The following is a 27194-nucleotide window of genomic DNA, read 5'->3' as shown; positions in this document are numbered from 1 at the left end:
CTGCTTGCAAAGCTTTGCCTCAGCATCCTGGCCACTGGAGCAGTAGCCACTGTTCAGCAGTGCTCACCACAGGCCCTGGTCCAAGTTCCTCCGCGGGCGCCAAGATGAGTTGTGGCACCCCGATTTATTGATGAGTTAACAGAGCTTCGAGATGTACATCCAGGGTAACCAACTAGTAGTCCTCGGCAGAGCTGAAATCAAAGCTACCCTTTGAAACCTCCACCACCCTGGCTGCCTCTCCCTTCCTGAAGGCCACTTTCTTTTTTTACTAGCCGTCCCTCTGAAGTCTGTCCCTCACCCTCCAGGAGATCAGGGGCCCCAACCACATCTTGTGGCGCCAGGGCTGGAAGGGTGTTTGGCACAGGGCATGGGCTGTGTGAAAGAGCACTGTGTTGGCCTGGAACCTTCCTGCGTCTGGTGCCAGAATTTCAGCCGGGGAAAAGGTGGACGGTGCCCTCCCGCAGGGCCTAAGGTCAACAGGAGACCTCAGGGGAGTTCAGTGACTTATACAGGTGCCCTGGAGAAGGTCCGTCCACCCTCCTCATCTTCCACAGACGCTTTTCCTGGACCAGCTCCCTATCCATGGCCACACAAAAGCTAGCAATAGAGCACAAGGACTCCAGACCAGCAGCCTGCCCGACCTCCGCCTCCCGCAGAAAGCCCACCCGTTCCTAGACACGTCCCACGGAAGCACAGGGCATAGCTCAAGGCCACGGTCCCACTACCCCCAAAGCGGCCGCTTCCACGGAACCGTCCGAAGGGCTGGCCTCGCCACCCTGCGCGCGAGTGAGCCGCTTGCCGGCGCGCAGCTGCAGCCGAGGAAGCAGCAGCGCCCCCTCCTCTGAACCGCGGCGCACTTGTCCTCCCGGCCCGGCCCGCTCCTAGCAACACGGGGCGTCCCCAACGACAATGACCGGCGCCGGCGCGCGGGACTCTGTGTGAGGCGAGCGCCGAGGCTCCCGAAGCGGGTGAGGCGACCTCGGGGAGTGGGGACACACAGCCCCGGTCTCCCTTATCGGGGCCCGCTCAGGTCAGCTGGGCCCGGGAGCCCCTCTAGCGTCCTCTGCCCACACCGGCCAGAAGCCCACAGGCGGCCATTGCCTGGGTTCCGTTTTCTGTGGCGGGGAAGCGCCGGTCCGTACCCACAGGAGACCCCACGCCCTCCATGCGAGGACGCCCCGCGCCTCCTCCCCACCACAGTCACTGTCTGCAGACCGTCTGGCCCGGGGCTGGGTATCCGAGTGAGGCGAGCGTAGGAACTATGGGAAGAAGAGGGGGAAAATGGGGCATCCGTAGGGCGTGGAGGAGAGCGGTCCCAAGCCCTGGGGCCCCAGCCTTCTGCGAAAGGCCGTCCCTGTTCCCAGCACCCGAGGGCTGTAATCCCTCCCGCGTGTCCAGAAGCTTGCTTCCGCATCTCCCTCCCTCCCACTACACTGCCGGTTTTCCTGGGTTACCAAGGAGAAACCAGCGCCTCTACACCCCAGGTAGGATGGGGGAGGGACCTCGTGGCCTTTGCAGCTGAGCTTCCCTGGTAGGGTGTCTGAGCTGAAGGTAAGGAGGGGTGGGAGCAGAACCGCTGGAGTCCCTTTTGAGACAACAGACCTGAGTGGTCAGGAGTTGGGAGGAGGCCAGCCCGGGGGCTGTGGTAAGTGAACTGGCGGTTTCACCCATCCCAAGTCCAAGTACGCGGGCCAAGGCCCGGTTGGAGAAAGTTTTTTGCCCTTCCATAAATGGAATTCCCAACTTGGGAGTGACTTACCCCAAAGTAAGACATGGTGGGCATGAAAGAAATGGAGGTGGGTGTAGACAAAAGCCGAGAGTCCTGAGGACAGACGAGGGCTCTCCTGAGGGGATCTGGGATGGGAGTGGCTAAGAAGGCAGTCAGAGCAGTCGGTGCAGAGCCAGCTCCTGGGGAAGTGTCCCAGGCACAGAGGTGCTGTCTGCCCAAAGAGAACTGGGTGTCTCCACTTCTCGGCTAAGAGGAAGGGAGGTAAGGACAGTTGAGGACCAGGACTGTGATGCACAAGAAGGTGAGAATGCTCCCCTACAGCATCTTCCTCGTGTTCCCATTAGGGCAGGTGGAAGGAGCTCCTGCCCAGAATGGTTAGATTTAGCTGGGGACCTGAGGAAGGATGGAGAAGACCGGAGACTTCCTGTGGAGGGAATGTGCCAGGGGCAGGAGAGCACTACTCTGCAGCACTCCGTTGGGCTCCTCCGGCCCTCCAAAGGATGCAGGCAGTGGTCCAGCCTTGCAGAAGGCTCCTGTGCCCAGCAGTGAACTGGAAGAGGGAGCCTGGACTATTTAGGTCAGCACCAAGGGGATAACCCTGGGCTCCGTGTTGGTGAACAAGAGAGCTCATGAGCTGGAGAAAGTGGGAGACTCACTGGAAAAGTGCTGTGAATGACTGAGTTGGGAGCAATTTATAAGCAACCCCAGCATCTCATGGAAGTAAGAGCATTAGACAGACACAAACTAAAACCTCAGCTTCTCCACTTACTAGCTAGTGACATTTAGTAAGTTACTTAAGCTTTCTAAGTTTCAGTTTCTTCATTTGTGAAACAGGGACAATAGTGTTAAATAATAATCCTCAATAATTAATTTGAGAATTTAATGAAATTATGTAAGTAAGCCATCTAGCATCTTCACTATATCTAACACACATCTTGAGTGCTGGCTCTGGGCCCAGCACTATATGAAATGTCTCACACACATTAACACCTTAATCTTCTGGGTAATCCTATGAAATAGGTACTATTAAGTACTGTCCTCACATTATAGATGAAGAAACTGAGGCAAGCGGGGACCTGCCCAAGGTTGCACAGATAGTGGGGGGCACTGTGGAGATTTGACTTGAGGCAGCAGCTCAACTCCTGAGTACTTAGCCAGCTGCTGTCCTGCCTCCTGCTATGTACATGCTATTGAAGGCCTAGAGCTCTCAATAAATCATAGCTATATATAGCCAAGGGTATGGTTCCCAGAACACCTGTCCACCAGATTCAAGCCATCAGAAATGAGGACAACTCTGGCCAAACTGGAGCATCTTGTCACTTTCTATTACACGTGCTTGGGCATGGAAAGAGCAGTCCTTCACACCCGGTCCTTTGAGTTAATGGCCTGGTATGGATGTTGTTCCCTGTGTGTGATTTCAGGACCCTGGACCCTGGTCCTGAGGATGCACAGTAGGGGCCCAGGGGAGGAGGATTGTCCCTTCCATAGGGACTGTGGTACCGGGTTAGAGACACAGCCATGTGAAGCCAAACAAGCTGGTAAAGGCAGGTCCCAGAGAAGTGAAAGTCCACTGCATGTGTCCCCACTTTCCCCCTCTGAGAGCACAGCACATCCTTGGATGGGGACACCAGGTGGTGGCACAAGACATACCCACTCCTGGTGGCCCTGACCTCTCTGGAATGTCAGGATTCCTGCCCTGCCCATGTTCAAGACTGGCGTCTTGAACGTGCTCCTAGTCTTCAAACTCTGGGATTCTCTGACTGACCCAACAGGTTCCCCAGGGAAGGAAAGCTCCAGAGAGGAAGGTGACCCTTCAGCCACCTCCAGGACTGCCCTGATGAAAATATTAAATTTTGTTTCATTTAGGGGGAAAATGCATTTACCCTAACAGGGATGAAAACTGTACATTAGGGCCCTGAAATTCCCATAGTAAAGTACCAAAGGCCTGGGAGCGCTCTCAGCCCAGGGAGGCCCTCCCCACTTTCCAAGGAGCAAGAATATTCTTTCTTCTTTCCTAGTGGAGGGCAGGAACAGCCAGGGGAAGGGGACATACTGAGTGACTGTGGAGGGGTAGTGTATTGTGACTAGAGGAGGAGACCTGCCCTCAGATGCTGGCCCCAGCTCTCATAGGTGTTTTAGGGCCAGTCATTTCCTGTTTCCTTGTTTCTTCATCTGTAAAATAGGGATAAGGAAGCCCATCCTAGCTCCATTATAGGGTGGTTGAAGAGTCACATGAGATTTTTTTTCTTTTTTAGAGATGGCATCTCGCTATGTTGGCCAGGTTGGTCTTGAATTCTTGGCCCCAAGCAATCCTCCTGCCTTGGCCTCCCAAAGTGCTAGGATTACAGGTGTGAGCCACCACACCCAGCCTTTTTTTTTTTTTTTTTTTTTTCCTGAGAGGATAGTTCTGAAAGGACCTTGAAAGGACCTTGCAACTGTTAAGTGCTGGACAGTTGTAAGGTGCTGATACTGTCCCAGCCCTGGAGACATGGAATGTGAGACTAGAGGCTCAATGTAGTCAGGAGAGGAAGAGGCCACAGGAGTGAATCAGGTCCTGTGAGTAATAACCTGGGGGCCTTTGAACTCTTTCATCTACTGATTTAGGATTTTTCCCATCATTTCACTCACCAAACAGTGAGCCTTTTGGTCAAAATGGGGCAGGACCTTTTGGTCAAAAGGAGTAGAAACCCAACTCTTAGCTTTGGCAAAGGGACTTATTAGAAGGCTGCCAACTTAGCTCTCAGAACTGAAGGCACTGCCAAGGAGCCAGACAGCTCTGGGAGCCTCCGGGACCAGGCATGGGGATCGAAGATACCAGGATGCTGTCTGGGTCTATCTTTCGTTTCTGCTACTCTCCCCCAGGCTTGATTCCCTCCTGCCGCAAACAGACCTTGTAAGTGTGGAGAGAAATGACTTCCAGCAGCAGGAGATCCAGATCCTTCAAGGACACATGTCCTTCTGTCTCCCTCCACTTGGACAAATCTCAAGAAGGACTCTGATTGGCTTATATCAGATAGCCACCCCCAAACAAGTTGCCCTGACCAACAGGATACTCCTGTTGGCCAGAATCTATTATCAGAAGCCAGTGGAGCACCCCCAAACACCAGCTACCTCGCCTAAAGCAGACCTACCACTGGGCTAGGAATTGGAAACAAAACTGAGGAGAAGACAGCCCCTACACCTCGAGCAGCTCACAGTCTAGTGTGGGTGTGGTGAGAGGGTGGGCAGTCAGGTCACTGGAGTGATGCAGGTACTGGAAAGATGGGGTCTGACAATGGGAGGGGTTGTTTTGTGGCATCAGGGACAAAGAAGCACCTTGCCTTCAGAGAGGAAGTGGTGCTTGAGCTCAGACTCAGAAGACCAGTGATTGTCCCTTTCTCTGGCTGAGATGGTGGGAAAAGCATTTCAGAGGGAACAATTTGAGCAAGGGCTTGGCAGCATGAACTGGGCTGCAATGTCCCAGATGCAAAGAGGAGCTTATTTCCAACAAAGTGTCCAGCCACGGAGGGCCTCACACACCAAGGTGAGGAGGCTGGATTTTACCGTAAGCAGTGATGAGCCGCTAGAGGGCTTACAAGGAGCCTGCCACAGCGGCTGTGTGAAGGCTGGATGTGAGAGAACCAGACTGGATGCCAGAGACTACATGCCCAACAGCTGATGCTGTGATCCAGACAGACACTGAGGCCCTGAGCTAAGGCGGCAGCAGGAAAGGAGAGGCTGCCTGGGTGGGAGGCAGAACTGAATCAGTAACTAGATGGTGGGGTGGGGTGGGAGGGCTGAAAGAGAGGTGACTCCCTGGCTTCTGGTGCCGGCATCTGGATGGATTGAGTTTGAGGGACCTAGGCAGCATCCCAGTGGACTTGAGTCTGGAATGCAGATGTAGGAGAGTCTGGCATTACTCACACCACCACCCCGCAGCCTCACCATCCTGGTAAGCAGTACCCTCTGCTTCTCTGGGACGTCACAGTTAGGAAACCCCACCTGGAAGAGGTGAAAGCTAGAGTCCATCAGCAGGAATGAGTGGACGACCAGGGCAGAATTCTGAGGGACCTTGGCACGTGGGGGATGGGCAGAGGGAGAGAAGTCTGTGGTGAAGACTTTTGGAAAAAGAATGGTCGGAAAGTAGGAGGAGAGCCAAGAGAGTGGCACACCAAAGGGTGGCCCCCAAGGGCAGGGGTCAGAACGTGGCCTGCCGAGGGAGGAGCCACACTGCATATCCTCCTCATAACAGTGATAGCGGGGCAGCAAGGAGTTCGTTTTGCTCGTTATCCTTTTAAATATACTGTGTTTTCTATTTTGTTAGTTTTAAAAGTAGATTTTTAAAAAACACTTAGAACTAAGTGTTTTTTAGAACACTCCTTAGAAGAATCTTCTGTGTCTGGTAATAATTTGCCTGCCAAAATATTTTTGCGATATCCATTTTTTAAAAATCAAGAGATGATTAAATGAAAATTATCCACTCTGATCTTACGCAGTTAATTTTTTCAGCATTTGCCTGCCTTGTGGTATGGATGATCCTGTAAACGCTGAAGGTGGCAGGGGCTCATTTTTATACCAGCCATGCACACGGCAGCCATGTGATTTGGAGCGAGGCCCTGCCCCTTCCTTCTGAGAAGTTGATTCAGGGCCCTGGAACATGCCCCGATGGGTCCTGCTGTGTCATGCCCAGAGGCGGGCTGCAGGCACGAAACAGCAGCAAGAGCAATTAGGACCAGATGGCAGGAAGAACTCCAGGTCCTGAAAGTGAGGTGCTAGGTGGTGGGACTAGAGTGACCTCATTGCAGAGGCATCCCGCCTGGCCCCGGGTGGGGTTTCCCAGGTGTGGCTCCCCAGGAGAAGAAGGAGAAGGGACTGAGCCAGGATGCTGAGGCTGGATGGTGCTGTGAGGAATGACTAAAGAGCCAACTCCAGGGCAATGCATACCAGCAACCTGGGGCTCCCCCTGCCAAGCCTGGTCCTGCTCCCTGGGTGTGGCCCATGGGTGTCCAGGGACATATCTGGGACCAAGGGAAATTATAGAATGTTTTAGGCCAAAACCAAGCAGGAGTTGGTCTAGTCTGTTGCCTCTGACCTTCCTCCATTGTTTCTGTCGTGCTGTCTATGAGCCCTCAACACCACCCTGCCTCCTTGCCCTTCACATCGATCCTGGAAATAGGGAAGGACCTCAGAAACACTGCACTCATCCAAAGATACCATCTCAGGTCAGCATTCAAGAAGCGGGTCTCCAGGATGTGTTCTCTCCAGCCTCAGACCCCTGCCCCTCATAGTACCTTCATTCTCCACACACCCCTCCTATATTCTTTACGATGATCAATATTAACCGACCATTATCTCAGGGGGATCTCCACTACAGCCCATGTAGGAAGATATTATTATCCAGTTTCACAGATAAGAAACTGATGCTCAGATAGGTTAAGTAACTTGGCCAAGGTCACAAAGCACATAACTGGCAAAGTCAGAAATGCAAAGTCAGCAGGTACCGCTAAGCAACAACCCCCTCCAGCCCTACACTGTGAGAAGCCATTAGTCAAAAAGCACGATCTGGTTATTCCACAATTCTGGACACAATCTGTGTGTGAATTTGCATTTGATTTGCATAAGGGATGTCACAATACCTAGATATCTTTCCTGCACTATCCCTCTCCCCGCCACCTGCCTCTCAACCAGGCTTTTCCTCCTTGAGATGCCTGGCAGGCTGGGGAGCACCATCTGGTCCCTCCCTCTGCCAAGTCCGCCTTTGCTGGTTCAGAGTGTTCCCTCCCACCGGCCACTACCCAGTGCACTGAGTCGTCAGGGTGCACATCTGATGGGAAACTGCCTGGAGGAGGAGCTAAGTGCCAGCAGCCCCATTTCCTCCTGCAGATCTCAGGGCAGGAGTGCAAGGGTACAGGAATGGGCAAATGAGGGAGGGTCCCCGGACCAAGACACATCCTCTGTCTTCTGTCTTCAGCCCCAGATTTAGCTACCTTCTCGCCTCCCACGCCTGCCCGCTGCTGTCTGGAATGCTGGGAGGCTGGGAGAGCTAGAGGCAGACTGGATGGGGAGATGGAAGGGAAGGAACCTGGAGCTTGAGCTCTCAGTGGGAAGGAGGAGAGGAGGCTGCGGGCACCCTGGGCAGGGCATGGGTCTCTTTCCCCTCTCCTTTCTCTCTCAACCTGCACTTTCCAAAACGGTAGCCACAGGCTTAATGTGCCCATTGAGCCATCAGATTTTGAAGACTTCATATGAAAACATAGTATATAAAATATCTCATTAATAATTTTATATTGATTATATGATAAATAACATTTTAGACATACTGGGCTAAATATAAAATTAATTTCATGGTCAGGCACTGTGGCTCACGCCTGTAATCCCAGTACTTTGGGAGGCTGAGGCGGGTGGATCACTTGAGGTCAGGAGTTCGAGACCAGCCTGGCCAACATGGTGAAACCCAATCTCTACTAAAAATACAAAAATTGGGCCGGGCGCGGTGGCTCAAGCCTGTAATCCCAGCACTTTGGGAGGCCAAGACGGGCGGTCACGAAGTCAGGAGATCGAGACCATCCTGGCGAACACAGTGAAACCCCGTCTCTACTAAAAAATACAAAAAACTAGCCGGGCGAGGTGGCGGGCGCCTGTAGTCCCAGCTACTCAGGAGGGTGAAGTGGGAGAATGGCGTGAACCCGGGAGGCGGAGCTTGCAGTGAGCTGAGATCCGGCCACTGCACTCCAGCCTGGGCAACAGAGCGAGACTCCATCTCAAAAAAAAAAAAAAAACAAAACAAAAATTAGCTGGGTGTGGTGGCGGGCACCTGTAATCCCAGCTACCTGGGAGGCTGAGGCAGGAGAATCACTTGAACCCAAGAGGTGGAGGTTGCAGTGAGCCAAAATTGCACCATTGCATTCCAGCCTGGGCAACAAGAGCAAGACAGAAAAAAAAAAAAAAAACTACTAATGTCACCTGTTTCTCTTTTTTTTTTTTTTTTGGTTTTTTTTGAGGCGGAGTCTCGCTCTGTCGCCCAGGCTGGAGTGCAGTGGCCAGATCTCAGCTCACTGCAAGCTCCGCCTCCTGGGTTTACGCCATTCTCCTGCCTCAGCCTCCCGAGTAGCTGGGACTACAGGCGCCCGCCACCTCGCCCGGCTAGTTTTTTGTATTTTTAGTAGAGACGGGGTTTCACCGTGTTAGCCAGGATGGTCTTGATCTCCTGACCTCGTGATCCGCCCGTCTCGGCCTCCCAAAGTGCTGGGATTACAGGCTTGAGCCACCGCGCCCGGCCGTCACCTGTTTCTCTTTACTTTTTTTTTTTTTTTTTTTTTTTTTTTTGAGACAGAGTTTTGCTCTATCACCCAGGCTGGAGTGCAGTAGCGCACTCTTGCCTCACTGCAACCTCTGCCCTCCAGGTTTAAGTGATTCTCATGCCTCAGCCTTCCGAGTAGCTGGGACTACAGGCGCCTACCACCATGCCCGGCTAATTTGTGTATTTTTAGAGAGATGGGATTTCACCATGTTGGCCAGGCTGGTCTCGAATTCCTGACCTCAAGTGACCCACCCACCTTGGCCTCCCAAAGTGCTGGGATTACAGGCATGAGCCACCACGCCCAGCCTTGTTTCTCCTTACTTTTTAAAATGTGGGCACTAAAGAAATTAAAATAGCATATGTGGCTTGCATTTTGGCTTGCATTATATTTCTGTTGGCCAGAGCTGTTCTCAACCCCATCCTACGGATCAGGCAGTTGCTGTTCTATAAAATACTTAGTGCAGGGTCCTGTTTTGAGTTGAATGGCTCTTTATTATACCTGTCTTTTGGCAATATACACCCCTCACCCTCAGAGGGCCAGTCCAATGTAGGGTTCAGAGCATGAATTTGACAGACTGAATTTAAACCCACCCGTAATATTTCTAAGCTGCATGACATTGGGCAAGTCAATTCGCCTCTCTGTGCTTTAGTTTCCCAGCAGAAAAATGGGAATAATACAAGTGCCTATCTGAAAAAGGCTTTTCTGAAAAAGGTTTTTCTGAGGACACATGAATTAATAGGCATAAAGAACTAAAAAGATTGTCTGGCACAGAGCAATTACTGTAATTGCTATAGAGCTATTATCTAAAATTTTGGGCTGCTCCTTGCTAGTTTCATGTGTCAGATAATATATTATGCCCTTTGGATGCATTATTTTATCCACTCCTCCAAATAATCCTACTGGAACTGCGACCTTCATTTCTAAGAGGCAGCATCTGAAATCCAGAGAGGTTCAGTAACTTGCCCGAGGTCACACAGATAACCAGTGGATGTGTACCTGGATCTGCTTCACTCCAGGGACTGATCCTGAAGCACTATTCCGTACCACCTCTCTTAGTAAATGCCCACCAAGACCCTCCAAAGTAACACCACTACCTCTTCCTTTTGCTCCAGATCCCTACCTGTATCAAGGACCTGCCAGTCTGAGAAGTTTCTTGTCATAAGGCCATCCAGGGGCCACCCGCCCCTACATTACCAGCCTCCAGCATGCAGGATACCGTAACAACATCAGCATTATTGGACCCCAGCCACTCCTCAGTCTCCACCCAGGACAAGTCCTCCACTGGCGGACACACTTCAAGCACAGGCCCACAGCCCTCAAAGCCTTCAATCACACCAGTCTCTGCAAAGTCCAGGAACCCACATCCTGGGGCCAATTTCCATCGGATGCGCCGGATCATTGCTGAGGATCCTGAGTGGTCACTGGCCATCGTGCCCCTCCTCACAGAGCTCTGCATTCAGCACATCATCAAGAACTTCCAGAGTGAGTCTGTCCCTGCTTTGGGTGGGAAGAAGAAGGCCAAGAGTGGGGCAAGGTGGGTGGGGACTCTCTGGAGCCAAGACTGCAGAACCTGGGTCCTGGGGCAGCCCCTGCTCTCCCGTATGGCATCCTCATACCTACTCAACACTTCCCTTCCACCCAGGGCCTAGGCAGTTTCTCCTTCTGTTCCCACTGGCAGATCCCACCAGGCTCCCAACCACACTGCACCCTCCATGCCTCTGCCCTCTCCTTGCCTTTTCCACTCTCTCCAACAAAACTCAGCCTGAGCCATATCTACTTCCTTCTCCAGAAAGCCTTCCCAAGTGAACCACCCTCCACTCTGATGGAGTCTTCCATGCCATGTAAGGTCCCTTGGTTTGTTCCGTATTTTGTGCTCTGTAATATGGATCCTTTCCAAAGATGGGTTGCCAGCCTCTCCTACCAGATGGAGCGCTGTCTGACGACAGGGCCATTATTTCATCTCCAGCAACTATTGTCAGCCAGTCTCACTCATTTTACTTGTTTATTGTCAGCCTCCCCCCACTGGAATGTAAACTCCAAAAGGGAAGAACCCTGTTTTGCTTACTCTTATATCTCCAGCACGTGGGACATAGTAGTCTCTCATAGTGGTACCTCCAGTTTCTGGCACATAGTAGGTGCTCAAAAAATTTCTTATTTTGAAATGGATGAATCAAATAAGATTGGAAGCCTCTGACCTCAGGAATTGTATTCCCCATCAGACCAGGTGATAATTGAGAGTTGGACCTGAGAGTCTTCCTCAGTCTGAGAGCTCCCTGAGAACAGATGCTGAGATGTGCCCCTTCAGGCAGGGAACATCCCAAAGCTAAAGGCTGGTGTCCCACCCTCCCCCTGATCCCCCCTGAGAGGAGAGGCTGTCTATCCCCTAAGCAGGGAAGGGTCTTCCCTTTGCCTGGTGCTCCCAGGCAGGCCCAGCCTGAGGCATCATGTTGAGGTGTCCCCCAACACTGTGACCCCATGCTTTCCTTCCTCTGTTCCCAAAGATAACCCTATCCTGAAGCAGATGCTCCCGGAACACCAGCAGAAGGTCCTGAACCACCTGTCCCCTGACCTACCACTGGCTGTGACCGCCAACCTGATAGACAATGAGAACTACTGGCTCCGCTGCTGCATGCAGCGCTGGCCCGTGTGCCACGTGGCCCACCATGGCGGCAGCTGGAAACGCATGTTCTTCGAGCGGCACCTGGAGAACCTGCTAAAGCACTTTATCCCAGGCACCACGGACCCCGCGGTGATCCTCGACCTGCTGCCCCTCTGCAGGAATTATGTGCGCAGGGTCCACGTCGATCAGTTCCTTCCGCCGGTGCAGCTCCCGGCCCAGCTCCGGCCAGGCGACCAGTCGGACTCAGGCAGCGAGGGAGAGATGGAGGAGCCCACCGTTGACCACTATCAACTGGGCGATCTGGTAGCTGGCCTGAGCCACCTGGAGGAGCTGGACCTGGTGTACGATGTCAAGGACTGCGGCATGAATTTCGAGTGGAATCTCTTCCTCTTCACCTACCGCGACTGCCACTCCTTGGCAGCCGCCATCAAGGCGTGCCACACCCTCAAGGTACTGTCTGCTCCCAGCCTTCCCCCCACCCCTCCTCCGCATCTCTCAGATTCCCTCTCCCCTCCTCTTCCTCCTCTATTGTTACCTTCTTCCCATTTCCTTCTCTTTCATTGGCCAAGTGTTTTTTAATGCACCCTGCACCAAGATACACAGTTCTGGGGGTGTAGAGATGAACAAGGTGTTGCTCTTCCAGTTCACCAATATGTTTCATTGAACAAACATATGCACTCCAGGCCCTGTCCTAGGTGCTGAAGATTCAAGGATGAGCAAGATTGTGCCATTTGTGCCCTCTGTAGCTAACTCTCTTGATGGGATAAAGGCACTAATCATCAATCATATAAACATAAAATTGATACTAGAATAGGGTTGCCAGATTTAGCAAATGGAAATACAGGACATCCAGTTAAATGTGAATTTCAGGTCCAGGCACGGTGGCTCACACCTGTAGTCTTCCAGCGACTGAGGAGGCTGAGGTAGGAGAATGCCTTGAGCCTAGGAGTTCAAGCCTGCAGTGACCTGCAATCACACCACTGCACTCCAGCCTGGATTACAAAATGAGACCGTCTCCAAAAAATTTGAATTTCAGATAAAGAGCAAATAATTTTTAGTATATGTCCTGAATATTCCATGAGGCATTCTTATTTATCTGAAATTTATATTTAACTGGGCATCCTGTACTTTTTTCTGGTACCCCTGAATTGGGATGAATGCCATAAAGAAGAGATACTCTTATGAGAGATTATAAAGGAGCATTTGACCTTGCAGGGGAAGGCTTCCCTGAACAAATGTCACTTACATAGAGATTAGAAGGAGGAGTAGGAGTTATAGTCTCAGAGGGAGGAACATTCCAGGCAGAGGAAGCAGTGCATACAGGCTCTATGGGCAGAGTGAACATGGCCAGCTCAAAGAGAAAGAGAAGACTGTGTGGCTGGCACAGAGTATGAGGTGGTCAGCCTTGCTGGGTAAAGGAGGCCTTGTCTAGGAGGCTGTCTTTATCCTTAGGAGCTCTGGGACACCATCCAAGTGTTTTAGGCAAAAAGGTAGGTACCATTATTGGATTTCACACGTGAAAAGGTCACTCCGTCTGTGAGGGATGATGGCCTGGGCAGGGCAGCAGTGGACATGCAGATTACCTAGGAGATCATTGCCAAATCCAGGTGAGGGTGAGGGTCATTTCAGCGAGGGTAGTGTCTGTGGAGTCTCAGAGGAGTGGAGAGAGTCAAGACATATTTAGGCAGACATGTGTCTGGCATGCACGGGCCACACTGGCATAGGGAGGATCTGAAGGAGAAGGAAGGAGAAGGAGGTGAGGTGCAAGACGTCTGGCTTGTGAGGCTGGATGGCTGGAGGGGCCATTTGCAGAGACAGGGAATGTGGGAAGAGGATCGGTTTTGAGGGGGAAGAGTGTAAGTTTCAGTTAGAGGCATCTCAAAGAAGGGGTCATTTTGTTAGTCGGGTAGAGGGTCCGAAGCTCAGATGAGAGGTCTGAGTTGAATGTGGAAATGTATGCCGTCTTCATGAAGGTGGCAGTTGCAGCCCTGGATTTGGATGGAGTCTCACAGGGGAGAGCCAAAAGCAAGACAAGGAGAGGCCTGGCATGTGGTCTCAGTGGAAGAAGAGCTTGCCAGGAAGCCAGAGGGAGGAGGAAATGCGGGACATGGCATTGTGTCACAGAGCAAGGGAGGGGTATGTTTCAAGTAGAGGGAGTGAGCAACGGGGTGGAATAGAGCTGAGGACTGGATTTAGTGAACGTGGAGGTCACCGAGGGGGAGCTATTTCAGTGGAGTGGCAGGAACAGAGGCCAGATAGCAGTGGTGTCTGGGGAGAGTGGGAAGTGAGGAATGGGTAGCTGTGATCAGCTCTTTCAAGAACTTGGCTGTGAAGGGGGAAAGGTACAGCCATAACAGATGAGAGCTTTGGGTTCCTTCAGAATAACTCACACATGTTTAAAACCAGTGTAAGGTTCCATCCAGTTGCAAGAAAGGGGATGAATGTAGAAGAGAGGCACGGGTTCATAGACCAATAAGTCAGTGCTTGGTATCAGGAAAATGACAGGTTCCCATTCAATGGCTGGGAAGGCAAGAGGAGAGTTCACCTGCTGAAAGAGGGAGCTCAGCAAGGAGGCCCCTGAATTATGAGGAGGCTGCAAAAAGCTGAAATAGTTGTTGTAGATTATAGGCAGGTATTTTGGCCAGAGAAATATAGTTAGATTGGCATGCAGCGTTACAAGCCTATTGGTGGTTCCAGTGATAGCAACCAGTCCCGTCAGCTGATGTTTTCTATTTTGTCAGTTGCTTGCGCACAGGCATGCAGAAAATAGAGAGTGGGGCTGATCCAGGGTAGGGCTTTGCCAGAGAGATGCAATGAAAAGAGAAGAGACACAAAAGACTCAGCTGGATAAGAGGAGCATAAAGAGGAGTGAACTGAAGGGTAGGGAGAGAGAGGTCAGACACTCAGAGGTCTCAAGGGAGAGAGAGGAGCAGGACAAGCCAGCAGGAAGGTGAGGGGGAGAGGCTCCCATGGACAGTATTCATACTGCCAGCCCCATCCCCTTTCCTTCATTCTTTTATCTCATCCTTTTCCTGCTTCTCCACTTCCCCACTTTCTCCCTGGTTCTTGCCCTGGCAACCTCCTTCAAAGAGGTCCTCTCCTTGCCCTGGTGGATCTTGGCTGGCAGAGGAGGATGCAGGGAGCGGCTGAGGCCTCAGGCAGGCTTGGATTCCAAACCTGTCTCCACTGCTTCAATCACTGTATTACTCTTGGGAAATAATGTAAACCTCCATTTTCTATCTGCAAAATGGAGAGAACTTTCTCTTCTTCACTGAGATGCTGAAGGTTAGAGATAATGGTTATGAAAGACCCAAGCGGCCGGGCGTAGTGGCTCGTGCCTGTAATCCCAGCGTTGTGGGAGGCCGAGGCAGGTGGATCACGAGGTCAGGAGATCAAGACCATCCTGGCTAACACGGTAAAACCCTGTCTCTACTAAAAATACAAAAAATTAGCCAGGTGTGGTGGCGGGCGCCTGTAGTCCCAGCTACTCGGGAGGCTGAGGCAGGAGAATGGTGTGAACCCGCAAGGCGGAGCTTGCAGTGAGCCGAGATCGTGCCACTGCACTCCAGCCTAGGTGACAGAGCGAGACTCCATCAAAAAAAAAAAAAAAAAAAAGAAAGAAAAAAGAAAGAGCCAAGCATGTAGTAATTGCTCAATAAACAGTGATCTTTCCTCCCTGCTCCCTGCCACCAATTCTACACTACTCTGCCATGCTGGTAGGCCTGGCCCCCTCCATGACCTAGCCAGGTGGCCAACACTAGGTGAGCCAAGTTTGCCAAAGATCTAGGTGGGCAGGCTGATTATCCCTGGCTGGCAGGTGCCATAGACCCTCTGCCTGCCCACAGATCTTCAAGCTGACCCGAAGCAAGGTGGATGATGACAAAGCACGCATCATAATTCGAAGTCTTCTGGACCACCCAGTCCTTGAGGAGCTGGACTTGTCACACAACCTCATTGGGGACCGTGGTGCACGAGGTGCTGCCAAGCTGCTGAGCCACAGCCGCCTGCGTGTGCTCAACCTGGCCAACAACCAGGTGCGTGCGCCTGGTGCCCAGTCGCTGGCTCATGCTCTGGCACACAACACCAACCTCATTTCCCTCAACCTACGTCTCAACTGCATCGAGGATGAGGGTGGCCAGGCTCTTGCCCATGCCTTGCAGACCAACAAGTGCCTCACCACACTGCACCTTGGTGGCAATGAGCTGTCTGAACCCACCGCCACACTCCTGTCACAGGTGCTCGCCATCAACACCACACTCACCAGCATCAACCTGTCCTGCAACCACATCGGGCTGGTGAGCCACCTACTCTGGGCTTGTGAGGGTGGGTGTGGAATCCGACTGCCAGGAGTACTTGTGGGATAATTGTGAAGATCACAGACTTTACATACTACATACTGCATCGAGTATGCACAAATACTGTGTATCCCAGTGATTATTTTTCCTTTAATCCTTACAGTTACCTAAGTAACCGTATATTAACCCTAAGCGTATTTAACTCTAAATATATTTAAGTATATAACTAAGTATATTTAACCCTACTTTCTAGATGGAACACTAAGTCTCAGAGAGGATTATGAATTGCCCAAGGGCATCAAGTCAGTAGAAAGTGGCAAGGCTGTGTTTCAAATCCAAGATTGATTGAAAGCCTGAGTCCTTTCTAATAGACTGAGTCTCTCAAACTTTCTTAACCAAGTCTGAGAGTAAGAAATGCAACTTATGACCAGACACAGTGGCTCACGCGTATAATCTCAACCCTTTGGGAGGCTGAGGTGGGTGGATCACATGAGGCCAGGAGTTTGAGACCAGCCTGGCCAACATGGTGAAACCCCATCTCTACTAAAAATACAACAATTAGCCCAGTGTGGTGGCATGCACCTGTAACCCCAGCTACTCGGGAGGCTGAGGCAGGAGAACTGCTTGAACCCAGGAGGCGGAGATTGCAGTGAGCTAAGATCATGCCACTGCACTCCAGCTTGGGTGACAGTGCAAGACTCCATCTCAAAAAAAAAAAAAATGCAATTTACATGAACACCAACATAAACATAATTTTGAAATTTATGACTTGTGATATATGCTGATATTTTCCTTTACATTCTACTCTATTGTATTTTTAAATGCTTCTGTGACCCATTAAATTGACTTTGCAACACACTGCTGGGTCACAACCACAGAATGGTGGCATTCTGCCTGCCAACATGAAATTCTTTCACATTGGGGCTAGCCCACCCAACCCAGCAGGGGTTGGAGCTGTGATGACCATTGAGCGGGGCCCTCCGTTAGGTCACTGAACCCTCTGCTAAACCTCCCCATGAGAACCTTGCTCACCTACACAGGCACATACACACGTGTGCATGCACACACACTCACATACACACACACACACACAGACACACACACACATTTTCTAGAGGGGGTGCTGTTGACTGCAAATAATAAAAAGCTTAACCAGAAATGGCCTTAAGCAGGAGGAATATTCAGTGTCTCCCACAACCAGAATTAGAGGGTTGTAGGGTTGGTAAACCCCTGGGTTCAGTGCCACCCTCTGCTCTGCCCACCCCAGCCTCGTGGCTAAGGCCTCTCTAGTGCTTCTCTTGGTCCCAAGATGGCTGCCACAGTTCTGACATCTCACATAGGGACATGCCCAGAGGCAGAAAACAGGAGAACACCTGCTCCCTTTTCTTCTCTTTTTGGAGTGAGGAGAACCTTCCCAGAAGCCACCCCCTCTCAGCTTCCCCCTCGCATCTCATTAGAGTTGTCCCACATGCCCATGGCTGAACCAAAGGAATGGAATTCTCATCATTGCCAGAGATTCATGTTTTTCAAGCTAGTAGGGTTGAGAAATCAATTTAGTGGGTATTGGCTACCATTTTTCAAATGGAAAAGAATAGAATATGTCAACATGCGTCACAAAAAGGTTAAGTATTGTTTTGTGAAACTTTATGTTTTAGTCACATCTACATGAAAATGTGTAGTATGTATGTCAGATCCTGGGTAGTGATGTATATGACCCCTTCCTTTGCACCCTTCTCCCAGGACGGTGGGAAGCAGCTCCTGGAAGGCATGTCGGACAACAAGACCCTCCTGGAATTTGACTTGCGCCTGTCAGATGTGGCCCAGGAAAGCGAGTACCTCATTGGCCAGGCCCTCCATGCAAACCGAGAAGCAGCCCGCCAGCGGGCCTTGAATCCCAGCCACTTCATGTCAACCATCACTGCCAATGGCCCTGAGAACTCTGTGGGATAAAATGACCTGACTTGGATCATGGCCCCAGCCCTGTCCCTCATTTCATACCCCTGCCATGCCTGCTGCAGAGTATCACTCTGGTTCAGAGGGAGCGGGGAGGGGGACCGTGAATATCCTTGGAGTGATCAAGGGTTGTATGGATGGAGACATGAGGCAGGAAAGGGAGACTGACATGGGGGAAGAAAGGGTATGCAGTAGGAACCCAGCCCCTGTGCCCAGGGAAAGGATATTACTGAACCCCCACAAATGACCAACTTCTTCCAGGAATAGGGAAGTCAGAGAGGTGTCTGAGGGACTGTGCCTGCCTCTCTGACTCCCCTCCCCACCATTTTCTTCTCTACCAAACAGATCCTTGATCTTCAAACACGCACACACACACACACACACGCTCTGGCTACAGCAGAGCTATGTCTGGCTCTCTTTGCCACCCTCAGCCCTGTAGATGCATTTCCCTGTTGCTCAACTCTGCTTTAGGTGATCCAGTTCTATAGGCCACTCCATCCCCTATTTCCCCAACCCCCAACCTGGGAAGGGGACAACGAAATGACACCAGGGACTCAGACCCGGTGGCCTCCTCTGGGGAGGCAGCTGTAGATGATGACTTCTAGGGAAGGATGACACGATTCCTGCCACCCATCCCAAAGAGCTTCCCTGGGAGGGAGGGAAAGAAGTGCCACACTGGGACAGGAAGTCAGTGAGTCATCCACAACTTTATTATCCACCAGTTTGATTTGTACAATCTTTGCGCTTAAATCCACGACAAAAAGGCCACAGTGTGATGCACCCAATTGACAGAGACCTGTCTTCTCCCCAGCCAGGCCCAGCCCACCCCACAAGCCCTTGTCCCCAGGCCACATGGAGCCTTCTAGGTGCCCTCCATGAGTCCCCATCACTCTGTAGCTGTCCACCCTGGGGCCACACCTACAGGAATCACATCAGCCCCCAGGGCCACAAGAGACCTAGCTGACTGATTCAGGCTGAGCGCCATTCCCCATCCTCCTCAGGCTGATTGATTGGCCCAGAGCCTCCAGAACTGTGTCCCCAAAGGGCAGGTCATGGGCTACAACCCCAATCCAGGAGTGCCTGCTCTCCAGGGACTCCTTCCACTAAGCAGATGCTAAGCAAAGCACCAAAGGGGGCTTGGGAGTGACTGCATGTGTATGCCTGTCTAGGCAACCTAGAGTCTGTCTGTGCCTGACACCCTCTGACAGTTCCGGAGTGCAAACGTGTAGGTGTGAGGGTGTGTGTGTGTGTATAGCCGCAGCTGCTAGCAGAGGTTCTAATTAGAGAAACAAGAACATTCAGTGTAAAGTTTAATTTTAGAGATTAATTTTCTGGTTTTTGTTTTCCCTGGCAATCAATAAAGCTACCAAGAAAACAGACCAAAGAATTGGTTTCTCTCTAAGTCTGTGCGTGTGTGGGAGATGAGGCTGTCTGAGATGACCTAGGCAGAAATGGTCAATACAGGCAAAAATAATAATAGAGGTCTCCCTTCCCCTCTTCTGAGACCAGGCTCTGTCTCAGGAACAGGCCTGAGGGAGGAGGAGCCATGTTCCTCCTCCCCTGGAGCCCTGAGGTGGCCAGGCTGTCCCCACACAGAGCATGACATCCGGGTGCCAGCTGGCTAAGAAATGGAGCCTGAGGCCGCAGCTCACCACCTGTACCTCACAGATGTCCATCAGAGGAAAGAAGGGTGCTCCAAATGCCAGGCCCTCAAGGAGCACAGACTCGGGATCCAGGCAGGTTCAGTGCTGATAGGCAGGTGGGCACTACTGCCAGGGAAACCTGGTGGGCAGCTGTTTCCCCTGCCCAAGCCTCTCTCTCTCTAGTCTCTTCTCCCTCCTCACTCAGCCATCTCTACCTGAAAGTAAAGCTAAACCCTTTAGAAGCCATGGGCCATGGTATTCCCACAATTTGGGCCCCTCTCCCTAGGAAGAAGGGAAGGGGAGCCAGAGGTGATGTTGCATAGGTGGAGGCCACACAGTTGGTGGTGCAGGCCTGGCTGGGCTGGAGGAAGATGACAGGGGCTGAAGGAGGGGAAGGAGGAGTTCTGATGGCTCAGGCGAATGTAAGCAGGATCAGGGGGGAGAGATGTGGGTGGCCCAAGGGTTATCCTCTCTAGCCTGAAATGTGAGCTCAAGCCCTGGGCACTAAATCTGCTGGGGAGACTTTAGCCAGGGGAGTTGGGAGGGCAGGAGGGCTGTTCACAGACATGCACACTGAAGCACACTGGGGTGGAGGTGGTGGGGTGCGCACAGGGAGAGAAGGCGGTGTCAGAGCTTTAGGGGAACAGGACGTGGGGCCAGCACCCTGGGGTGGTGGCAGGATGCCCCTTTGAAGACCCTGGGACACGCAGCAGGGCTTCAGCTCATAGGATAGGGGAGGATGGAAGGGTTGGGCAAGATTTAGAGAATGCTTGCCTCTGACCCTGCCATTGGAATTATTTCTCCAGTTGGGACTTGTGACAACGTCCTCAGCCCCCAAGAGATGTGTTTGAGGGAAAAGCACGCTCCCCTCCTCTGCACAGGTTTAGGGAGGCAAAGGCCGCCCCCACAGACACCCCACCTTTGGAAGTCCTTTCCTCTACCCTCCACTGCCCTCTTCTCTCTTACTCCCACCTGGTTCCAGAGGTCCCCGTTGTCACCCAGGTCTATGTCATGCTCTCTCCCCTTAGTCACTTGCCCTGGCCAGCTTTAACAAGTGCCGCCGGAGTGTATCTCACACTCTCTAAAGGGAGTACACACCCAGAACCCAGGTGAGGAGGCCCCTGCCGGGAGGCTGCAGAGTTTAGAGAAAGGACTGAGGTACACAGCCCTCCACATTTCACTCTCCTCCCCACTGCACCCTGGCAACAGCTCTGCAGGACCAGGGAGCGGGAGATGAGTGCCGTCTGTGCGGTGAGCACAGTCCCTCTGGACCTGGAGTGGGGGCCCAGTTAGATAAACAACAGCGGAAGGAGCGGCAGAAGGGAAACCCCAATCTTGGGGTCAGCGCCAAGAAGAGGGCAGCAACATTTCCACGGTGTTGGATGGAGGCTTGGGGCTGACACCTGGCCCCAGCCTCAGACCCGCTAAATGCATTAGCTAGTTGGAATCCAGCCTGCTGGTCACCAAACCACTGCTCCCTCCATAGAGAGAGGCCCCAGGGGAGTGAGGCCACGGAGGAAGGAAAACCCCAAGTTCCCTTCTCCACAGCCTCTAAATCTTCCAGCCGCACGCCAGGGCCTCTCCCTTCAGACAAGGCCCAACGCGGGGCCCACGGTGCGGTTGTCATCTAACAGTCAGAAGATCTGTTGAAGGGCTGGACAGGAGGGAGGTGTCCCTTTAGGAACTCAGGGGTGGGGCTGGAAGAATGACTCTGCCAGGGGGATCTCGGGGAGCAGCCGACCCCCTCCCACCCATCGGTCTCTTTATGTACAGGGACGACAGGGGTCTCGGCCCCATCCGGGTCTGTCTTGCGGCCCTCACCTCCCTTTCCCTGCCCCCCGCGCAGCCTCAGTCACCGTGGTGACTCGCCCTGCGTCGCACAGGGAGCACAGTCCGGCGAGGGGCAGGCGGGAGGACGGCGCGGGCCACGCCGGGGACGGAGGTCACAGTGAGGTCTCTACGCAGGAGCCGTGGCGGTGCAGCGGCCGGTGGCTGTGGCCCAGACACCCCTCCTGCCGGTGGACGATGAGGACCGGAAAGTAGAGGGCGTCGTGGTAGGGCGGCGGCGGCCCGGCCTCCTCCTCGTCGTCGTCCTCGTCGTCCCCCATGCTGGCCTGGCTGGACAGCCGCGTCTGCTCCGTGGGGCAGCTGGCCTCGTTGACGCTCCCGCTGCGGCTGCGCCACAGGCAGCTGCGCCGGGAGCCGTAGAGACGGCCGAGGGAGAAGCGGCTGCCCCCGCAGCCCGCGCCCCCACCGGGGACCGGGCCGGCCCGCGGGCTGGCGCAGATGCTCAGGGCGCTGCGCGAGAAGATGGACGAGCTGCTGACGGCGCGCTGGCAGTGCTCGCAGCTGCGCCGGTAGGGAGCCACGCCCGCCGCGCCCGGGCCGCCTACCCCGCCGTAGCGGCACGAGGGCGCGTAGCCGCCGCTCGCCCCGCCGCAGCGCGTCCCGAGCCCCGCCAGGTCCATGAGCACCGCCTCAGAGTAGCTGGGCACCAGCTGCTGGTTGGAGCGGATGTGCCACTCGAGCTCCGTGCTGTCCACCGTGTTGACCCGCGGCAGGCGGTGGGTGAGCGGGGGCAGCAGCTCGTCGCTGGGGCTGAGGCCGCCGCCCGCGCTACTGGCAGACCCCGGGCCCTCCAGGCCAAAGAGCTTCTCCACGTGGTAGTGTGCGTAAGCCGTGCGGTACTCTGCCAGCACTCGCAGCGGCCACGACAGCGTGAGCAGCGCCGCGGCCCAGAAGGCCGAGGAGCAGGCGTACCAGGGCGGCCGGGCCGGGTCCGGGAAGGCCACCATGAACTCACGGAAGTCCACGTTCTTGAGGTGCATGCCCTCGCGTGCCTCCATGTAGTCGTCCAGGCCCTCGTTCTCTGCGAAGAAGCGCGCGCGCTGGCACAGGTACGCGTTCTCGGCCTCCACGCTGGCGAAACTGAAGCACTTGGTGAAGCGCAGCCTCGTGGCCGGCGCGCCCTCCAACCCCACCAGCGTCTTGGACACGTCGCGGACGCCACAGCGCGCGTAGTCGAACTCGGCCTCCGCCACGTGCGTGTTGACGCGTTCGTGGTAGACCTGCGGCGCGGGGGGCAGGCGGCTGGGTCGCGAGGAGCCCGTCAGCGGTGCCCGCTTCTGCCCACTCACCCTCGCCCGCCCCATCGCTGCTCTGGTTGCCTGGTCGGACCCTAAGTCTGTCTTGGTTTAGGTGCCGGCTGGAGCTGGTTAGGATCTTTCCGAGTTGCAGAGCAACTGACGCCCTCTGCATAATCAGACGTGAGGACCGGACTGGAACCAGCCCCACCTGTGCGTATTTAAATTCTAACTAAACCCTGCGTCCTCTAGGAGTCAGGCCCTGGCCACGAACTGCCCCTCTGGCTTGCCTGATCCATTTGCCACTGCCTCTGTTTTCCAGAGTGCTCCCGCATCACCACAAACAGCCTTCTCTTCTTCTTTCTTCCCTTTTACAATTGTGTTTCCAAATGGGTTCCCCAGAAGCACTCCCTAAAGAACCCCTCTGTCTCTAGTCTTCCTGTTCAGGCTATAGCTATCACTCAGCCTCCTTCCTGCTTCTCACCGGCCCCAGGCTTCTGTCTGTTGATCCTTATACTAAGACACATGGCCTACATCTGGGAACGTCTCCTCCAGGACTCCAATATGTCTCATACTGGCGAGTCCACAAAGTGCTGATTGACCTGCCCACCCCCAGTGAGACTTCCTACACCCACCTCTTCTTAGACCCTTGAACTTGAGATCCAGGAAGCTGGGATTGAGCCTAGCACTACCACTTAAGAGGAGCAGACTTTAGACAAGTCACTGAGTTTACGTGTCCATACCTGTGAAAGAGAACTCGGTAGCAGTCACCTCACTGAATAGGTAGAGCATGCTATGATATTGGGCATGTGAAGCCATCTCCAACCATTAAGCACTAATTTTTTTTTCTTTTTTCTTTTTTTTTTGAGATGGGGTCTTGCATTGTGGTGATCACAGCTCACTACAGCCTCAACTGCCCAGGCTCAAATGATTTTCCCACCTCAGTTTCCTGAGTAGCTGGGACTACAGGTGCATACCACCACACCAGCTACTTCTTTTTATTATTTCTAGAGATGGGGTGTTACTATCTTGCCACGAGGCAGGCTGGTCTCAAACTCCTGGCTCAGGAGATCCTCCTGCCTCACCAAAGTGCTGAGGTTACAGGCCTGAGCCACCACACTCTACCATTAATCACCAAATAGACCCATTAAGCACTAAACAGTATACAGATCCTGGAGCCAGATTCCTTGAGTTCAAGTCTCATCACCACATACTGCCTATTTGACCTTAGACACGTTACTTAAACTCACCAGGCCTCAGTTTCCTCATCTGCAAAATGGGAATACCTGCCTACCTCATAGGGTTGTTATAAGGGTTAAATAAATGATTTGATGTGTGTAAAATACTTAGAGCAGAGCCTGGCTCCTGGTCGTTGTTTGCTGTTATGACTATGGTTGTTGCTATTGCCCTGCTGTTGCAATGCTCATGGGAGCTCACTGCTGCCTTGTGCTCCTCCCACCTTCCCCCCAGGGAGGTGGGGAGGGAGTAATGCAGGGCCAAGTGCCACCTCCCATGTTGAATGTCTTGCACTCCCCACCAGCTCCTCACCTGGGTGGTGGTATAGGCGTCTCCGTTGCGGTATCTGGTGACCTGGCGGGTGCGGCGGACATAGTGGTAGCTGATGGCCTTCCACCAGATGCAGGGTGTGGCTTGCTGCATGCGGCCCACACGCTCCCGCACACTGCTCACATCAACACGGTGCTGCAGCTCATGGCGGGCTTGGCAGTGCCAACACTCCACCAGGTAGACGGCGTACAACATGAGCAGGAAGGCCAGGGGGATGTAGACATAGCCGTTGGAGCAGGGGCTGTCATGGTACATGAGGCTGTTGCCCTGGTAGGCGCTGCTGAAGGTGAGGCGCGTCACTGTGGTGACGTGGCACCAGGCCACTGCCCCCAGGCAGCCGTACATGAGCAGCGAGAGCAGGAGGCACTTCCAGTGGGACTCACGGCAGAGGGACTTGGTGAAAGAGGGCTGGATGGGACGCTGCTGCTCAGGTGGGCAGGGAGAGGGGCCGAGATGAGTGGGAAGTGAGAGCAGGCAGGACCCAGCACAGAGATGGATTCAGGGATGGAGGGGCAGAGGCCAGCACCAGAAATAACAAGCAAAGAGAACAAGGATATGGAAAGAAAAGGTGAGACCAAGATGGAAGTCAGGGGCCAGAGGTAGAAATGGAAGTGACACAGAGCGAGCCATGAGGATAGGAAAGGGGACCAGAATGCCAGTACAGGCAAGTGCAGAGAGAGACACCCCAAGAGGCAGAGAAAGATCAGAGCCAGAGATGGAGGCCCAGGCAGCAAACACAGATGGATAGGATGGTACCCAGAGAGTGTCCAGAGACAGACATAAAGAGGGCAATGAAACAGGAGAAGGTGTGGACAGGGAAGACAGGGGAGGACAGACAGACAGGCATCAGCGAAGGCAGGTCCCCAGCCCAGACCCCTTCCAGGTCCTCTAGAAAAGGGGGAGGGACCCACTGACATCACCTCCCCACTTAACAAGTGGGGCCCTCACTTCCAGATTTGTTTCAGTCCTAGGTTCTAGAGGAGCTGCTCCCCTCCGATCCATCCACCTCCCTAACCCTCACAATTAGCCTAACACCTCCTTTGGAGAAGGGCCTCCAGAGAACCCCAGGCCCTGTCTCATTCCCCATGTTCTGGACCCTGGTTCCCCTGTGAGTCTTCCTCCTGTGCCCTGACATCCTTCCCTTTGTCCTAGGATGGGAGGGAGGGGGCTGGGGTCCCTGAGCGGCAGGCAGTCCAGGAGGAGGTATCCAGAAGGGCAGAGGCATGTGGCTGAGGAGAGGACAGGCACAGGGGATGTGGGACCAGGGTAGCGAGGACAACGTTTGAAGCCCAGCAATTTGTCAAGAGAAAATGATTTTTGGTACTCTCCTGGAGCCTGTCTTTTAAAGCACTTGGCACATTCTGTCCCAGGGTTGGCCCAGGATTTGTTTACATGGCGGGCTCCCCGCTAGATTGGGTACTCCTGAGGACCCACACTTCATTCTCTTTGCATCCTAGGTGCCTACCATGGTGCTGGCCCCCAGCAGCCACATCCTAATTGAGTGTTGAGTTTGATTTATTGTAGTGGCCTGTTTTCCCACCCCTCCTCTCTGCTTTCTAGCTTTAGGAACCCATCCCCCCACCACACACACACACACACACACACACAGCTGCCTGCTGGGATCCTGACTTACCCCCTCAATTCCTCAAGCCTGACCTAGAGGCCAGCCAGGGAAGAGAGGAAAAGAGTGGAAAAGAAGGTACAATAATAGGCATCGAGCCCTGGATCTAGAAGTATGGATAGTTAGGCGAGCTAGGAAATAGCACACAGTACATGTGGACAAGGAGGTTAGGGTACATGTGCCTTTCCGGGAGCCTTGTCCTTAGGAGGTATGAACACATGGGCCCCTTCGTGTGCCTACCTGGTTGTGCGCTTGTCCCCATGTGGGTACCTCTGAAAGGGGCTTTACCTGCCGGCCTATCCCCTCTTGTGTGCCTCTGCCCTAGTGCAGGATGCATGCGTGTGCACAAGTGTGCATGGGAGGCTGGAGTGGGGGTGCTCTTGGTACTTTCCTCCGTCTCTTTGTCTTCAGGTTCAGAGGACTGAGGACTAGTGACCCCAACTAGGGATATGAGGAAGCAGCAGGAGCCTCGTGAGAGGTGCACACCCCCCCTCCCACACACACACTCCCAATGACCACAGAGGGGATCCCCCTGTACACATCTGACCTCCTTAGGGTCCTAGATCAGGTAACACCACCACTTCCCCATGGTACCCTCCTCGTTCTGTAGCCCCTACAAGTCTCCCTTCCTGGCCTTCAAGGTAGCATCCCCCTCTCTGAGACAGGATCCCTGCCACCGTCCCCACCCCGGTAGAGCCTAGCCCCCTCTCTCATAAGCCCAGGGTCCGCGAGGCTCCGCCCCTAGGCCCCTCCCCCTGCCCGGGACCCCTGAGCCCCGCCCCCGGCGCGGCCCCTTCCCCGGCACCGCGGACCGCCGCCGGGTGGGGGCGGCGGCGCGGACTGCGGCTGCAGCTGCCGGCTCGGGGTGCGGGGCGCCGGCCGCGCTGCGGCGGAACCGGCGGGGGCCGCGTGCGATGGGGGATGGGGGGCCAGGCTGCGGCCGCGCTCGGGGAAGGGGCGCCCTCGACTCTCACCTCCTCTCGGGCGGGGCCCTCGTCCGCCGCCGCCGCCGCCGCTGCCGCCGCCGCCGTGAGCTCCTCCGGGACTCCGGGGCCGCCACCGCCGCCGCCGCCGCCGGCGGCGCTCTCTCCCGCAGCCGAGCCAGGGGGGGACATGGCGTAGAGGGGGCGCGTCGAGCTCAGGACCTCCCGGGGGGCTGCCAGGGGCCGGGGGCATCCTGCGCGGGCCCTGGGGAGAGGACGGGAGGGGGCGGGGCCCTCGCTGCTCCCCACCCCCCGCCGGGGGGAGGGGGCCCGGAAAGGGCACCGGGAGTAAGGGGCTGGGGGTTGGGGGTGGGAGGCAGGCTAGGGGGGCCGGGCCGGGGGGGCCGGGGCCGGGGGCGGGTGTCACCTTGAGGCCCTCGCGGCGCCGCTCCGCCTCCCGCCCGCTCCCGCCGCCGCCTTT

General features: G+C 54.2%; 2 protein-coding genes across 5 annotated transcripts; one reads left to right on the top strand and one right to left on the bottom strand.

Moving 5' to 3' along the window:
• The first annotated feature begins 704 nt into the window (after nucleotides 1–704).
• On the top strand, nucleotides 705–19256 carry TCTE1 (t-complex-associated-testis-expressed 1). 4 transcript variants are annotated; one of them, XM_003897671.4, is made up of 5 exons: nucleotides 705–968; nucleotides 10122–10491; nucleotides 11511–12079; nucleotides 15475–15924; nucleotides 17665–19256. In XM_003897671.4, the coding sequence occupies exons 2-5, from the start codon at nucleotides 10215–10217 to the stop codon at nucleotides 17872–17874; spliced, it is 1506 nt and encodes a 501-aa protein (XP_003897720.2). In that variant the 5' UTR covers nucleotides 705–968; nucleotides 10122–10214; the 3' UTR covers nucleotides 17875–19256. The 4 variants fall into 4 exon arrangements, with proteins under 4 accessions (XP_003897720.2, XP_009203552.2, XP_017813383.2 ...); XM_009205288.3 differs by having other exon boundaries at nucleotides 15475–15663; nucleotides 17665–17890; XM_017957894.2 differs by having other exon boundaries at nucleotides 964–1484; nucleotides 17665–17890.
• TMEM151B (transmembrane protein 151B) lies at nucleotides 18566–27194 on the bottom strand. The gene is made up of 3 exons (XM_003897670.5): nucleotides 26765–27194; nucleotides 24152–24592; nucleotides 18566–22588 (listed from the first exon to the last, which is right to left on the bottom strand). The coding sequence occupies exons 1-3, from the start codon at nucleotides 26903–26905 to the stop codon at nucleotides 21464–21466; spliced, it is 1707 nt and encodes a 568-aa protein (XP_003897719.1). The 5' UTR covers nucleotides 26906–27194; the 3' UTR covers nucleotides 18566–21463.

This window comes from Papio anubis, chromosome 6 (assembly GCF_008728515.1).
Source record: "Papio anubis isolate 15944 chromosome 6, Panubis1.0, whole genome shotgun sequence".
NCBI lineage: Eukaryota > Metazoa > Chordata > Mammalia > Primates > Cercopithecidae > Papio > Papio anubis.
Note: the sequence above shows the minus strand (reverse complement) of the source record. Positions and strands in the feature narration are given on the sequence as shown.

What these genes read in the sequence shown, in the direction of transcription:
- TCTE1 (XM_003897671.4), top strand. Translation starts at nt 10,215, where the DNA reads ATGCAGGATACCGTAACAACATCAGCATTATTGGACCCCAGCCACTCC. An exon ending in CATCATCAAGAACTTCCAGA is followed by an intron (nt 10,492 to 11,510) that starts GTGAGTCTGTCC and finishes CTGTTCCCAAAG; the next exon opens with ATAACCCTATCCTGAAGCAG. An exon ending in AGGCGTGCCACACCCTCAAG is followed by an intron (nt 12,080 to 15,474) that starts GTACTGTCTGCT and finishes GCCTGCCCACAG; the next exon opens with ATCTTCAAGCTGACCCGAAG.
- TMEM151B (XM_003897670.5), bottom strand. Translation starts at nt 26,905, where the DNA reads ATGTCCCCCCCTGGCTCGGCTGCGGGAGAGAGCGCCGCCGGCGGCGGC. An exon ending in AGGGCCCCGCCCGAGAGGAG is followed by an intron (nt 24,593 to 26,764) that starts GTGAGAGTCGAG and finishes CCACCTGAGCAG; the next exon opens with CAGCGTCCCATCCAGCCCTC. An exon ending in ACGCCTATACCACCACCCAG is followed by an intron (nt 22,589 to 24,151) that starts GTGAGGAGCTGG and finishes CCCGCGCCGCAG; the next exon opens with GTCTACCACGAACGCGTCAA.